Source organism: Ictalurus punctatus, unplaced genomic scaffold (genome assembly GCF_001660625.3).
Source record: "Ictalurus punctatus breed USDA103 unplaced genomic scaffold, Coco_2.0 tig00004965, whole genome shotgun sequence".
In the NCBI taxonomy this organism is placed as follows: domain Eukaryota; kingdom Metazoa; phylum Chordata; class Actinopteri; order Siluriformes; family Ictaluridae; genus Ictalurus; species Ictalurus punctatus.
The window spans coordinates 31,156-48,118 of NW_026521104.1; the positions used below are offsets into that span (position 1 = coordinate 31,156).

Here is a 16,963-nt window from a genome sequence, read left to right on the forward strand (position 1 = left end):
ACTGATGTTATAGGTTTATTAATTAGAAGTACTAGAAGTTTTTTAGTTTGTTTGTTTGGGAAATGTATCCATGAAAAATTATTACCACAGGGTTTGTACAAGGTGCTTGAATTTGGCATTTGGAAATTTAAGTACTGGAAAACCTTGAAAATAGCCAATATTTTTTTTAATGTTAAAAAAGTGGTTAAAAAGTGCTTGAATGATAAAACGTCAATAAATAAAAAATAACAATCACTTTAAAGGGTTTATTTGCAAAAGAACACGAATACAATCCTTTCACTCAAAATATGACTCCCCGCTGCACCCCTCCTCGTCCTGCCGTTCACTCATTCATTTTAACAGGGACAGCTTCGGTCAACTTCTCAGACCCCTTTAGCAACTTTTTTTTTTTTTTTTTTAAAGCATCTAGCGACATATCTAGCGACTTTTTGGACAACCCTTAGCTACTTTCCATAGAAGATAATGGCCAGTACTGCACGGCGAGTGCGAGGTCCTGCTTTCAGAAACAGAAAAAATGTCCAGAATGTCTCTGAAACACTTCAGCCTATGATTAGCCCTGGATTCCTGGGAGGACACTGTAGCAGTCTCTGAGGATTTCTTCTCATCACTCCACTGTAAAAACAAACAAACAAAACAAACAAACAAAAAAAAAACAAACCACTAAATGCTAGCTTCATCTTCTTTTAATTTGATTGTCAGTGCTCAACTCAAACCAACAGCAGAATTATTAATAATATCAAGAATGATTGTGTCTAAAATCAGCCACTGATTATATCCCACTTGTTTGTTTCTAGATAGTATGATTTATTTAGCCAAATCTAAACTCACTTCTCCATTTGTGTAACTGGATACTCAGGATAATGAAATTTCACTCTCGTTTCCATCCACCCCCATTTTCTACATCTCCTATCATACAGGAACCTTGAGCCTATCCCAGAGATCATAGAGCACAGGACAGGGTACACACTGGACAGGGTACCAGGCCATCGCAAGGCACACTCACATACACATTCACACACCCATTCATACACTACAGACACTTTGGACATGCCAATCAGCCTACCATGCATGTCTTTGGACAGGGGGAGCAGCACAGGGAGAACACGCAAACTACGCACACACAGGGTTGTGGTGGGAATCAAACCCCCAACCCTGGAGGTGGGAGGCAAACGTGCTTAGCACTAAGCCACCGTGCGCCCCACTCTGGTCTCTTTAATAAAAATGTGACACACAGAATAGCACAATGTGCTATCAAATAAATAGTGGGTGACTGTTTTCTTTATAGTGTATATGCACTGTAAATGACTTCTTATTTAAAAACATGAATGTAACTGACATGCTGCTTTATTAAATCATAGCAACTTGAGCACCTGCCTAGCCCTACTCTGAATATGAGGAACTTTCCTACACAACTATTGACATAACTAATGATCTGCACTTATATAGTGCTTTTTAACCTGAGCAGTGTTTCCCATTCACCCATTCTCACACCAATGGTAGCAGAGCTGCCATGCAAGGTGCTAACTTGACATCAGGAGCAACTTGGGGTTCAGTGTCTTGCCCAAGGACACTTCGAGTCATGTGGGCCAGGAATCGAACCTCCAACCCTACGATTAGACAACCTGCTCTACCACCTGAGCACAGCCACCAACTAGATAACTAGATGTTTAAGTCAGCCTATCCCATTCCTTCATTTTCTTGTTACATATAGATTAAGTCTCTTAAGTGTTTCCTACATGTATATATATTTTAAATTTGCATATGTCTACCAATATGTAAGCCAATGCATGTGTTTTACACTACTAATACAAAATGTCCCAGTGAGGCCTTCTACACCCATCAAAATATTGCCATCTCACTGTTTGACAGAATAAAATATAGCAATGATTCTTTAGAATTAGATAAATTAAGTTTCTGCAAAATATTAATTGAACTATTCATTTAGAATTCAAAAAGTACATTAATGACTTTTGTAATGACCACTGTGTATCCCATGTAGCACACTAACCCTAATGTGCATGACCGCATGTACTATGTTGCAATAATAATAATAATAAAATGTATTATTATTATCACCAAATAATCACTTCACTGGACAGGAATGTGATGATGTAACGACACAGGACAGTTAGCAGGAAGTAAGCGCAGGAGCGCCGTCTTTATTGATAAACAAACTAACAAAACACAAGAAACGCGGTCTATGCTGAACAGGACTAGCTGGATCAACCATGGAACTACAGTCTAGGCATTACTCGAAAACAGAACATGGAACTGAGACCGCTAGCATGCTACACGCATTCTAACACAGTGCTAAAACTATACTCCTTAAACACTACTAACGTTACAAACTATAATACTGCGCGAAGTGCGCAGCCACACGAGCGGTTAAATAACCAACATAATTATCTAAAGCATAGACACCTGGAGAAATAAAGACACACCCTCCAACATAAGCCAATACCTGGACAGGAAGTAAATCAAAACAAACGAGCCGCGCGTGTCCATATGTCAGGGTCTCGTGCACGCGCGCTCTGCAGCAGTCTTTGCGCTTCGACGCCGCAGCGCCATCCACCGGCGGAAGCGTAACAGATGTAAAAACAGACTTAAAAACATTGAGTCATTTAACACAGGTCAACTGTTTTCTATTATACAAGCAGCGTGTGTGTGTTCTGTTTCATTTTCTTTTCAGGGATAAACATACTGGAGGATTTTTTGTTGATCTGGCACAAAATTAAATGGAACTAAGTTACATTAAAAAGGGGGAAACTTTGGGTACCAAGGTTATAAGTTATAAACTAGGGAACATTGAGAGAGAGAGAGAGAGAGAGAGAGAGAGAGAGAGAGAGAGAGAATCGGCATGTGGTCTGCGCCTCTGTAGCACCGCTGTTCTACAGTAAGTGCTGAGGGAGAGACCTGAATATCGGGCTGCCAGATAGCTTCATTTCAACTATAACTATTAACTGGATGGGGTGGGGTTAATATTTGACTAGTGCATAAATTACACCTAATACGTCTAGGTCACTAGTTACTATTAGCTATAATTTAATCAAAAAAGAGAACCTAGTATGTTTATTAGAAACCAACCAAAATTACTCCAATAGTGAGACATGTAAAAGTCCCTGAAGTTACAAAGGAACCCAGGGTAACTTCTAAGCAAACAAAGGCCTCTCTCACATTGGCTAATGTTAATGTTCATGAGTTCACCATCAGGAGAACACTGAACAACAATGGAGTGAATTACAGTGTTACAAGGAGAAAGCCACTGCTCTCCAAAAAGAACATCGCGGTCCATCTGCAGTTTGCTAATGATTACGTGGAAAAGTCTTTTGGAAAAATGTTTTGTGTGGAAAAATATAACCTTTTGGTTTAAATAAGAAGTGTTATGTTTGGAGAAAGCAAACACTACATTCCAGCATAAGAACCTTACTTATAAGAACCTTTCAATAATGGATGGAACAATGAATTCTGAATTATAACAGTGAATTCTAAAGGAAAGTTTCAGGACATCTGTCTGTGAACTGAATCTCAAGAGAAAGTGGGTCATGCAGCAGGCCAACAACCCTAAGCACAAAAAGCACATAAGGGTCCACCAAAGTATGGTTAAAAGAGAATAAAATTCATGTTTCAGAATTTGCCAAGTCAATGTCCTGACCTTAATCCAATAGAAATGTTGTGGAAGGACCTCAAGCAAGCAGTTCATGTCAGGAAAATCACCAGCATTCCAGAGCTGAAGCTGTTCTGTACTGAGAAACGAGCTAAAATTCTTACAAGCCGATGTGCAGGACTGATCAACAGTAAAAACAGGGAAAATGTTTAGTTTCGGTTATTTCTGACCAAGGGGTTCACACCATATGCTGAAAGCAAAGGTTCACATAGGATCACATAATAGAAAGAAAACATTCTACACACCGTTATACCACCAGCAGCAGTCTGGACTGTTGACACAAGGCAGGTTCATGCTGCTGATGCCAATGTCTGACCCTATCATCTACATGTCACAACAGAAATCAAGATTCATCAAATCAGGCAATGTTTTTCCATGCTTCAACTGTCCAGTTCCAGTGAGTCCACACCCACTCTAGGCTCAGGTTCCTGTTCTTGGCTCACAGACAGGAGTGGAACCTAATATGGTTGTAGCTTATCCACCTCATTTGGCTAGACGTATTGTATGTTGCAAGAGGGTTTTCTGCTCCCCACACTTGTAAAGAATTACAATACCATACCAAGGCATTACCATAGCCTTTCTGTCAGCTCGAACCAGTCTGTCCATTCTCCTCTGTCCTCTGTCATCAACAAGGTGTTTGTTTTTCTCCACCATTCTGTGTAAACTCAAGAGATTGCTGTCTGTGAAAATCCCAGATCAGCCTCTAGAATTCTCAAACCAGCTCGTCTGGCACCAACATTCATACCATCATCACTGAGATCACTGAGATTCTGATGTTTGGTGTGAATATTAACTGAAGCTTACTGAAATACTTACCTGTATCTGCATGATTTTATGCATTGCGCAGCTGCCACACGGATTAGTTAAGTTCTTTTTCAAACACATCCTGCAGAAGCAAATAAGATCGGCACTCCAGCTGCTTTGAGTAGCCTAATGCAAAATGTATTCAAAATACTATTTTTCCTAAAACAGATCATTAAGAACTCCCAAAACACCTGAAATTGGATTCAAGGCACTGTATACAGTGTTACCACCACTGAAATCACCATTTAATTACATATGCTTCAACAGTTAAAATATATCATAAATAAATAAATACATTATTATTATTATTATTATTATTATTATTATTATTAATAATAATAATAATAATAATAATATGTGTAATTTATATAGCGCCTTACTCATAACCAATGTCGCTTTACAATTACAATGTCTCAACAAAACATGGAACATGCGGTAGACTAAATTTGAGAAAAAATATGATTTATAGTTTACAAAGAAATATTAAATTTCTCATCAAAACACGATTTCACTGCTTATGCTAAGCTTAATTTACACAAGTTTCTAATTACAAGATTGAATTATATAAAGTGAGCGTGATCAATTCATGTAGTATTAATGTAAACCCATTACATTATGAAATCTTGTGGGGATGTTGGCACTGACAGCTGCTATAACTATAGTATTTAAATTAACATGATTCAAAGGTGTGTGATAGAATAGCACAGTGTTTTAATAAATTCAATGCTAATGAATATTAGGTGCTATTATTAATGAATATTATCCTGGTGTCTAATATTTTTTGAGAACAGTTTCATATTGAAATACAATGAATCTGCACATTTTAACAGTTCAAATGGAGAAGTTATTAATGTTTTGTCACAGTAATGATTCTGTGTCTCATTGCCAAAAATGAAAACTTCTTAACTCTGAAAGTCAATTAAACAATGTTTGAAGGAGAATCTATAATAAATGTATCATCAGATGACTAAAGGGAATGCTGGATGATCCGTCACATCAGTTTTAGCCTGACATTTTTGCTTTTGCGTCACACATTTGTACAACAGTTTTTATGAATCAGACATTGATTGATTCATAAATCAATTATCTTGCTGGATAAAACCTATACCTATATTATATATGTATATATTTATGTATGTATAAAATGTAAATGGAAGCTTTTTGCTTCATGTTTTTTTAAACTTTTCTGTAGACTGTCGTTTGAGTCAAACTTATTTGCATTTGAAGAACACAAAGTGCATTTGCCTTTTAAATAAACTAAATAACCATTTAGTGATACACCAAGTGGACAGGTCAGAGTTTAAAGGGTCAAAGAAATGACTTTCTGATCTATGTCAAAGAAGGTAAGAAATTCTGATTTCAAGTATCAAACTGATTTCAAGTATTTAAAAAAAATCTCATTTTACAGTACACTATGATTGATTTAATATCACTTGTAAATTGTCATCATTTAAAAAGACAATACCTTTTATAGATTAAAAACACAACCTATCAAATGTTCCTATAATGTATATATATTTTTGCGCAAGGTAAGAATACAGTATAGTAGAACACAGAAACACACACACACACACACACACACACACACACACACACACACACACACACACACACACACACAAATGTCTGAGACCACATTGAAAATCTGGATTTTTTTTTCTCTTACATTTTGAAATAAATTGGTTAGAATTTATTAATATTTAAAACAAAGAAAGTAAATGTTTAATATATTGGATATTTATATATTCTTTTAATTCTGCAATTGTAAACATTAAGAAACTCTGAATCTCTTGTAAATATTTTAAAGATTCTCCGTTTTTTTTTTTTTGTTTGTTTTTTTTTTTTACTGAAGTTGTAGTCAATAATACAATTTCGAATGAAAATGTTAAAATTAAATAATAAAAACATGCAAAATAGAAACATTTCCCACTAGTGCTCTCAGACTTTTGGCCCCGACTGTGTGTGTGTGTGTGTGTGTGTGTGTGTGTGTGTGCGTGTGCGTGCGTGCGTGCGTGTGCGTGTGTCTGTGTGTGTGTGTACGTAAACAAACTATTAATGAAAATAAAATTTTGTGTAAGATAAATGAATGAATAAATATGTTCTCTTCTCCCCTTCAGTCGATGTGGCCTTAGGAGGAATAGCAGTACAATCTTCTTTACACTAACAATTATCCTGCTTACTTTGCTATCGATGACAACAGAGCGTCTAACATGAATTTCAACTCGTGTGATTACGGCTGCTCCTAACGCCATACAGACTTCATATGAATCCATAATGAACTTTTTCACACTATCTGTTGTTACCCAGATGAGGATGGGTTCCTTCTGAGTCGGGTTCCTCTCAAGGTTTCTTCCTCTTAAAACATCTTAGGGAGTTTTTCCTTGCCACCGTCGCCACTCAGTGTCTTGCTCAGTTGGGATAAATTCGCACCTTTAATATCTGTATACCGTGTTGATATTTCTGTAAAGCTGCTTTGAGACAATGTCTATTGTAAAAAGCACTATACAAATAAAATTTAATTGAATTGAACTTATGTTTATATCCAAAATGCTACACTGTGTGTAAGGAGCAGGGGAAACTGGTGCAAGCTGTTCAAAAGGTTTAGTTTAATTTAAGTTTGTCATTATATGCTGTATCTGCGCGCTTGCAGTGTAAATTCTGTCGGAAGTGACATGTTAGTAACGAGGACACGTTGCTGGTCACGCGCGGTGTAGACGCGCTGATACAGAGTGTAGCGCGAGTAAGATCTGTAATGTCTAATTCAAACATTATGATCAAAAGTAAAATAATGTCTAAAGACACCGAGGAACAGAAACCACAAGGTGCAATGAAAGTGAGTTTTTATTATTCATTTAGGACTATATATATATATATATATATATATATATATATATATATATATATATATATATATATATATATATATATATATATATATATTATGCATTAGTTTTTTTTATAGATGCACAAAAAGCACCGAATTAAACTATAGTCCTAAATTAATAATATATATTCTGGTGTGTGTGTGTGTGTGTGTGTGTGTGTGTGTGTGTGTGTGTGTGTGTGTGTGTGTGTGTGTGTGTGTTGGGTTCTTTTCTGTTTTGTACAAACAGTTGTGTAAAGTTTTACTGTGAAGTTTATATTTGTTACACTCAGTTTGTGGACTTTATATTAAATAAACAAAAACAAATGGTACTGAAAGTTCGCTCCACCCCATACGATTAATCAAAAAAATAATTGGCCAACTAATAATAATAATAATAATAATAATAATAATAATAATAATAATAATGCTGTTAAACAGTTCAGAAGCTCCGTCTATTGTCCTTGATACGTGAAAACTAGACAATGCACAGTAATAACACAGATGAGCTGCGTTATTATTATTATTATTATTATTATTATTATTATTATTATTATTATTCTACGAGAAATAAGCTCATAGCAACACTGATGAAATACACATACAGTACAAAAAAACACACACAAATAGAGAATGTGTTTAGCATTTTGTTTTTACATCTGCACATAATTTAGTCTGCACATAGTTTAGCAGCTGTTTTAGAATTAAAAATGTCATGTATAAGTCTACATAATGAGTCTTTATTGGTCACATATGCAGTAGAGCACAGTGAAATTGTTTTCTTCACATACCCCAACATGTCAGGAAGCTGGGGTCAGAGCACAGGGTCATGATATGGTGACCTGACCTTCTGATCAGTAAACCAGAGCCTTAACCACTAAGCCACCTCTGCCCCAGTGGTGAGAGAAACATGAATGTCCATAGCATCTATTACTTCTTACCCCACTATTTGCCAAATAATACAAATATAGACTTATAAACACCGCTATTAAAAGCTTAATAAGAGAATACTGCAATTTTTGGGAAATTGCCGTTCCCGAGTTTGGCCACACGAGGGCAGTCATGTTCCATCCAGCACAACACACGCCGCCTAAAACAGAAGGTAGGTTGTAGGTATTTTACTATTACTACTACTACTTCTAATAATGACCTCAATCGAAGTAATTAAATACGTAATGAAAATTGTTGTCTATATAGCTGACCTCATTTTTCTACACAGTGAGTTAAAGGCGCACAACTATCAGAATCCCAGTTCATAACTGTGTTTGATTGGCCAAGTAGAATAAAGTGTGCGAGGAGTCCGACTCTTTTTGAGCTTATTGGACATTACGCATTGCTGTAATTATCTCATTGGCACTACTTAATTGCTCATAGTTTATTTGACGAATGCAACTGCTGCGACATATTTTGCCAATCTTAAGCTCAGCCGTCATTCTGGCGGCGCAGTTTTGGTTGATGCATGACATTTAGGTTCAAACACAGTGTGTACATCGACTGTAACACAGATAGTGAAAATGGAAATGTGAAAAGAGAAGGCCAGTGATTAGAGAGAGAGAGAGAGAGAATGGGGAAGAAGAAGACGTTAGCAGGTGAAAAGCAGTGCCTAGTGTTTGTTTTAGAAAAAGAGAGCTATTGTGTGACCGTTGGCGTTAGGCCCGCCTCCTCGCCTGTTCTCAACTAGGTCCTGTCGAGTGTGGATAAATAGGTGGGCGCTGCGCGAGAAGTTTTATTGAGTGACTTGACTTCGGGAGCAGCATCATGTCTGGAAGAGGCAAGGGTGGTAAGGGACTCGGCAAAGGAGGCGCTAAGCGCCATCGCAAGGTGCTTCGCGATAACATCCAGGGAATCACCAAGCCGGCTATTCGCCGTCTGGCTCGCCGTGGTGGTGTAAAGCGTATTTCTGGTCTGATCTATGAAGAGACTCGCGGTGTGCTGAAAGTGTTCCTGGAGAACGTGATCCGCGACGCCGTCACCTACACCGAGCATGCCAAGAGAAAGACCGTGACCGCCATGGATGTGGTGTACGCCCTGAAACGCCAAGGACGCACCCTGTACGGTTTCGGCGGTTAAACGCTCTAACACCGAACGACGCGAACACAACGGCTCTTTTAAGAGCCACCCACATGTCTAGAAAAAGAGCTCTTCCGTGTGGGGGGGGAAGGCTTTTTCTTTCGTGAAGCATAAGGCATCAAACGCTGTACAGAAGTAGCGTAAGTGGTAGATCTATTTGTATTTTTTTGTAATAATTCTCTCTCTCTTTTTATATATATATATAACTCCGTATATATTAAATATTGTATTATATATAATATCGTACAGTATACAATATTAGATACAAAAAAAAAAGCAAGGGTGGTAAGGGACTCGGCAAAGGAGGCGCTAAGCGCCATCGCAAGGTGCTTCGCGATAACATCCAGGGAATCACCAAGCCGGCTATTCGCCGTCTGGCTCGCCGTGGTGGTGTAAAGCGTATTTCTGGTCTGATCTATGAAGAGACTCGCGGTGTGCTGAAAGTGGTTTGAGTTTGAGTGGTTTGACTTCGAGAGCAGCGTTATGTCTGGCAGAGGCAAGGGTGGTAATTAATACTCTCTTTTTGCAAGTGGTACCCTCGTTCGTAATTTGAAACTAAAGACTTTAAAGACAACAACAACATCAACAACAAAAACACCTTTAACGAGGTGATAATTATCGCCACCCGGGGTTCGGTATGTCACCCCGTGTGGCCTCCTCGCCGTCGGCGGGGAGGCACTGGGTCAGACTACGTTACAGTGGAGAAGGAGAAGCGCCAGACAGGTCTGAAGTCGGAGTAAACCTTTTAAGTAGTCAATGGATATCGACTACAGATGTATACTCTTTTATTGCAATGCCTAACAGAAAAGAGTATGAAATATGTTTTACCAAAGAACAGGCACTTCAAACATTTTCTCAAATTTTTAATAATAATACAGGAAGTGAATTCTGGAAAAACTGGGAGATGACTACATCAGCTCCCCAAGACGTAAAGAGCATTGTAGTAAAGTTTTGGACTGGGAGAATCGCTGACTCGGATGTAGAACAATACCTCTTAAGGTTTGGTGAGATACTGAACCCTGTTGACAAGCCGCTGGACCAGTTCGGGATATGGTATGGAGTCAGGAGATATAAAATAAAACTCAAGAAAAACCCCGACGGAAGTATATTGCAGATACCAAATTCCATTTCCATGGGACCATACAATGGAACGATTACATACCCCGGCCAAACAAAGCGATGTTTTATATGTAACGATTCCGACCATCAGGCAAAGGACTGTGAGAAAACAAAGTGCTGGAAATGCGGAAGCTTTGGCCACAAAGGAAAGAGTTGTAGAAATACACAAGTATGTAATTTATGTAATGAAACTGGGCATATATATTTTCAATGCCCAAATTCTTACAGCTATAAACTAAGATTGCCGAAAAATCAAAAAGACATTGACCAGAATGCAACACAAAACGCACATAACACAGAGACCAAAACAAACGATAAAGAGGATAACAACTGGGAAGAAAATAAACTACACACAAGTGAGGACGACTCGACATCTGGGAGTGACTCAAGCAGCACCGATACCAGCGACAGCGAAGACAGCGAGGACTCTGAGAGCAGCGCCGAATTTCTGATCCCGGAAGGGAGACGGAAGACACCGGAAGTACCTGCTGGAAGCAGCGGAGCATCTCCGCCCAGTCTTTCGTCTGTGGAGAGACGGCAAGCATCGGAGTTTCCTGCGCTATCAGCTGTAGAAGTCGGCGAGACTCGGATCGGCTCAACCCCTGAAGGAGGTCCACAAGCCCCAGAGGAGCCTACGTGCTCAGAGGGAGAGAGTGGAGCGACCCAGATCATTTCTACACCTGCAGGAAGCCTACAGGGCCGAGAGGAATCATCGCATCCAGCTGGTGAAAGTGGAACAACTCGGACAATCGCCGACAACACAGGTGACACTGCGGACACTCCCACGCTGGCGAAAGGTAAAAACACTTTAGACTATCCATATAAACGCCAAAGGCGAAAGAGGAATTCTCCTGGAAATGTTGACAATGCAAAAAAGGTTAAGGAATGATGTATATCGCCTACTTTTCTTCCCTTTTTTTTTGACATAATGTCTTTGATTTTAACTTCAATTCCTATATCATTTAAGAAGAAATGTGATATATGTCTGCAGGAATTAAGGTTAAATGATGTGGATAATGTTGAGAAAATGTGGACTAATGGACATGCAATAATATTTATCGGAGAAGATTCTTATCTTAATTTCTATGGTTTTTTCAAATTTAACTGTTGCCACATGTAATGTTAGAGGGATTCAGGCAAAAATTAATCAAGTGAAAAAGTTAAATATATTGAGTGGAGAACATGTTGATATTTTATGTATACAAGAGACCAGATTAAGCAGTTTTGCAGACGTACAGGACGCTCAAAGTCTATGGATCAAAGGTCCTTCAATCTTTTCAATAGGTGAAAGTAAAGCTGATGGTATTGCGACCTTATTTTATAACAATAAATTTAAAATAATTAAGAGCCGTGAAATCATTCCTGGTCGATTAATGTTTATAGATGTGTTTTATTGCACAAAAAAAATTAGAGTAATAAATGTATACACAGCACAGGATACTGTTGGTAAAATCCGGCTTTTTAAAAAGCTTAAAATGCTCCTGTGTGTCGGTTTCTATACCATTGTATGCGGTGATTTTAATACAATCACAGATGATAATGATAAAATTTCTTCCAAAATATGTAAAATTAGGAGAGAAGGTGGTGTCCTTAAATCTATAATGAATGAACAGCATTTCACCGACATATTTAGGACATTATATCCCGAGAAAGTGGACTTTACAAGGTTTGATAAAACATGTAAAACTAGGATTGACAGGATATATATTAATAATAATTTTGAGGCAAAATTTTATACAACAAAACTGTTGGTTGAGTCGGACCACTTGACAGTTATATGTGGCATTAGACTTAAAAATGAAGAAAGAAGAAACTATTGGAAATTAAACACACAAATCTTGAAAAGTCCTTTATTGATTATAGAATTAAAGGAAGAAATTAATAGGATTAAAACTTTAGATATCCTCACTACCAATTATTGTGATTTGTGGGAAGTTTTTAAGATCCAGATTAAAAAATTTCTTAAATACAAATGTCTATGTTTTAATAAAGAAAAAAATGAGAAGTACAATACAATTATGACACAATATATAAACCTAAAACTGAAAAATACAAGAGATGAAAGTGAGGAAAACAACTTAAAGGATTTGAAAAAAGAGATAGAAACTTTAAATAATGAGTTTTTACTGAACATTCAAGTCCGAGCAGGAATAATTTCTGATGAACTTCTAAATCAAACAAAAGCAATTTCACTATTTAACAAAAGGAAAGAAGCCCAATATATCGAAGCCATTAAAACAGATAAAGGAACTATAGTGAAAAATCCTAAAGACGTCAGAGATGCTGTTCGGATCCTTTGTTCAAACATGTACAACTCAATTGAAATAGATAATAAACTTCTAAAAACCTTTTTGAATGTAAAAAATAGTGTCGACCTGCCTTCCAAGAGCTTAGGTGAGGAAATAAAAGAGGCTGAGGTTGTTGATGCCATTAAACAATTAAATTTAAAAAAGTCTCCAGGGAAAGATGGTCTCCCGTCTGATTTTTATCATGCATGCGCCATAGATTTGGCTAAATTATTAACGCAAGCCTTTAATGATGGGATCGCTAGAGGTTACATGCATGACTCGTTCTATGAAGGCGTTTTATCCTTGTTGTATAAAAAGGGTGAAATGTGTGATATCAACAACTGGAGACATCTCACCCTAATGAATGTCGATTATAAGATTTTTGCAAAGACCATTATGAACAGGATGAGTGACTATTTGGATGTAATAATAGCTAAACAACAAACATGTGCAATAAAGGGAAGATTTATGTGGGACAATTTGAACACATTAAGAGAACTAGTTTTTGATAAAAATGGTGACAGTTTTTACATTGTGGCTTTGGACCAAAGAAAAGCATTTGACTATATCTCAAGAGACTATTTGTGGGAGATTTTAAAACTGTATCAATTCCCTGAAAATTTCATAAACATGATTAAATGCCTTTATGTTAAATCGACGGTTGAAGTAAATGTTAACGGTTCTTTGACTGAACCATTTGAAGTTATGCGGGGTGTAAAGCAAGGGTGCCCTCTGAGTGCAGCCCTATATATTTTATCTATAAACCCACTTGTACAAAAAATCCAAGATGATCATAGACTTAAAGGTCTTCAAATAGGAAAGAACAGAGTCGTGATCTCTGCTTATGCTGATGACATAACTGTATTTGTGAAATCTAAACAAGAACTAGACATCATCTTTGAATATTTTAGCGAGTATGAGCAAGTCTCTGGAGCCTCCTTAAATAAAGCTAAAACGGAATGTGTCTGGATTGGAAATGAAAAAAACAAATTTCCCATAGATGTCCCAGAAGTTCAGCAATTAAAGGTTTTAGGTATATATATAGATAATAATGGCTGTGTCGACCATAACTGGTCAAAAAAAGAAGAAATAATACAAGATGAAATTGATAAATGGAAATCATGTAATCTAAGTTATAAAACTAGAATAAATATTATTAAAACTTTTCTATTATCAAAAATACTGTTTTTATCATGCATCTTACCTCCAACAGAAGTTTGGGTAAAAAGACTTCATAAAATATGCTGTAATTTCATATGGGATACGACTCGTGAGGTTACAAAACGTGAGCTCCTTTTTAAGAGAAGGGAACTGGGAGGCCTTGGGGCTGTCGATATATCCCTAAAAACTAAAATAGCAGTGTGCAAAATCATCGCGAGTGGTATTGCCAGGCAAACCGAATGGATAGGGAACATCTCTAACTGGAAATCTAAAAAAGGTCCATTGAGGAAAGGAATTCCGTATTATAAACTGATGTTTTCCGACTTCACTAACAAGTTTAAAGATCTAAACATCGATTGGGTGAAAGACTCGAGCAAAGAAATATATCTTTTAATTGTTGATCGAGTTTATTGTAACCCTGTGGCTTTCAGAAATTTGGAGGAAGACCAAAACAAAGAATGTCTCCAAAACTTACAGAATAAAATCCTATCTGAACACCTGAGAGATACAACTTGGTTAGTCGCTGTAAGAAGGCTCCCAGTAAGAGCGGTTGTAAAATGGAGCTGTTTTGTAAAAACCAGTAAATGTCCGATGCCTAATTGTAATGAAGAGGAAACACTCGAACATTTCCTGTTAGAGTGTTATCGCGCTAAAGAAACATGGGCTAAATTAAAAATCATTGGTCTCAATATAGAAATAAATATGAACTCAATTTTCTATGGCATTTTTAAAGAAAATTGTAGCAAGACTCAGCATGACTTCATTTGGTTCATAATATGTTTGACTAAATCTAAACTCTGGAAAACAAGAGCCAAAATGACTATAAATCAAACGTTTATATCCAGTGATGTTGTATTCAAGGACATTCAAAAAGAGCTAAGAAGACTAAAAAGCAGCACATCTTGGTTTAAAGACTCTTCAGTGTGGGACAATATTTGCGTGTAATTGTACTTTATGTAAGTTTTTTCTCTCCCTTTCTTTCTGAATATGACTTGTGTAAGATTGTGAATTTTGTATAATTTCAATAAAACTCATTAAAAAAAAAAAAAGCAAGGGTGGTAAGGGACTCGGCAAAGGAGGCGCTAAGCGCCATCGCAAGGTGCTTCGCGATAACATCCAGGGAATCACCAAGCCGGCTATTCGCCGTCTGGCTCGCCGTGGTGGTGTAAAGCGTATTTCTGGTCTGATCTATGAAGAGACTCGCGGTGTGCTGAAAGTGTTCCTGGAGAACGTGATCCGCGACGCCGTCACCTACACCGAGCATGCCAAGAGAAAGACCGTGACCGCCATGGATGTGGTGTACGCCCTGAAACGCCAAGGACGCACCCTGTACGGTTTCGGCGGTTAAACGCTCTAACACCGAACGACGCGAACACAACGGCTCTTTTAAGAGCCACCCACATGTCTAGAAAAAGAGCTCTTCCGTGTGGGGGGGGAAGGCTTTTTCTTTCGTGAAGCATAAGGCATCAAACGCTGTACAGAAGTAGCGTAAGTGGTAGATCTATTTGTATTTTTTTGTAATAATTCTCTCTCTCTTTTTATATATATATATAACTCCGTATATATTAAATATTGTATTATATATAATATCGTACAGTATACAATATTAGATACATATATATTAAATATTGTAACTTGTTTGATTAAAACAATTTAGAAAATGATTTTAGTAGAAACTTCTATATTTCTCTTTCTCATACGCACGCATGCATATATATATATAAGAGAGAGAAGTGGGGGAAGTCAAGTTTTTTCTGTTTTTTCAAGCATAAGGTATCAAACGCTCTACACAAGTAGAAAAAGTGATAGATAAGAACTATCTGTGTACATAAAGAGAATTTATTTTTGTTTTTTTGCACACTTTATTTTTTTTTATACATTTATATGCACAGTATTAAATATTATAACGTGTTTAAAATGAGTTACAAGACGGTTTTAGTAGAAACTTACTTCCGCGTTTCTTTCTCTTTCTCTCTCTCTCTCTCTCTCTATATATGTATGTATGTATGTATGTATGTATGTATGTATGTATGTGTGTGTGTGTGTAATTTTTTTCAAGCCAATTGTTTTTTCATAGTGCACGTTGCACTGTAAATACAACGGCGGGAATTGAAACAAAGCGTAGCGGAGGAGGGAGGAGCAGTAGGAGGTATCGAATTTTGGCCAATCAAAAAAAGGTGTCTTGTGTGGACGTCATTAGCATGTGGGTCTGTAAATAGAGCGGGCGCGAGGCGGGCGTTAGTCATTTTCTGTTCGTTTATTCGAGAAGCAGCATTATGCCCGATCCAGCCAAGACCGCGCCCAAGAAGGGATCAAAGAAAGCCGTGACCAAGACGGCCGGCAAAGGAGGCAAGAAGCGCAGAAAGTCCCGGAAGGAGAGCTACGCCATCTACGTGTACAAGGTCCTGAAACAGGTGCACCCTGACACCGGCATCTCATCCAAGGCCATGGGCATCATGAACTCCTTCGTGAATGATATTTTTGAGCGCATCGCCGGTGAGTCTTCTCGTCTGGCTCACTACAACAAGCGCTCCACCATCACCTCCAGGGAGATCCAGACTGCCGTGCGCCTGTTGCTTCCCGGCGAGCTGGCCAAGCACGCCGTGTCCGAGGGCACAAAGGCCGTCACCAAGTACACCAGCTCCAAGTAAAGCGCGTTACCGCCGTCTTCATCAACCCAACGGCTCTTTTAAGAGCCCCCCACTTTTCATACAAAGAGCAATCAATTTTCTTTCGCTTTCTCTCTTGCTGTGTGTGTGTGTGAGTGAGAGAGAGGGGGGGGCACTTCTGAAGTGCTGCTCTCCCACGAATGTTCAGGCTTTTGGGTAATTCTAGCAGTCTGATAAATGCAGAGATGAGTACAACTCAACAGGGTTGTAGCACGGTTTCTCGGGCTTGTATAATCTGAGCAATGCAAAATGGGGCTTTAGCAACACAAAGTTATTCATATTAAGACTAGCAACAGGAAGTAACTGAAAATGGTATTCTAGTAAC

General features: G+C 37.9%; 1 protein-coding gene across 1 annotated transcript; it reads left to right on the top strand.

Annotated features, from left to right (window-relative positions):
• Positions 1-16,096: 16,096 nt before the first annotated feature.
• Positions 16,097-16,679, top strand: LOC108262575 (histone H2B-like). The gene has a single exon (XM_017462954.3). It carries the CDS (start codon positions 16,246-16,248, stop codon positions 16,618-16,620), a length of 375 nt encoding a protein of 124 aa, XP_017318443.1. The 5' UTR covers positions 16,097-16,245; the 3' UTR covers positions 16,621-16,679.
• Positions 16,680-16,963: the final 284 nt, after the last annotated feature.

Excerpts from the sequence above, each read along its gene's own strand:
- LOC108262575 (XM_017462954.3), top strand. The coding sequence starts at position 16,246 with ATGCCCGATCCAGCCAAGACCGCGCCCAAGAAGGGATCAAAGAAAGCC.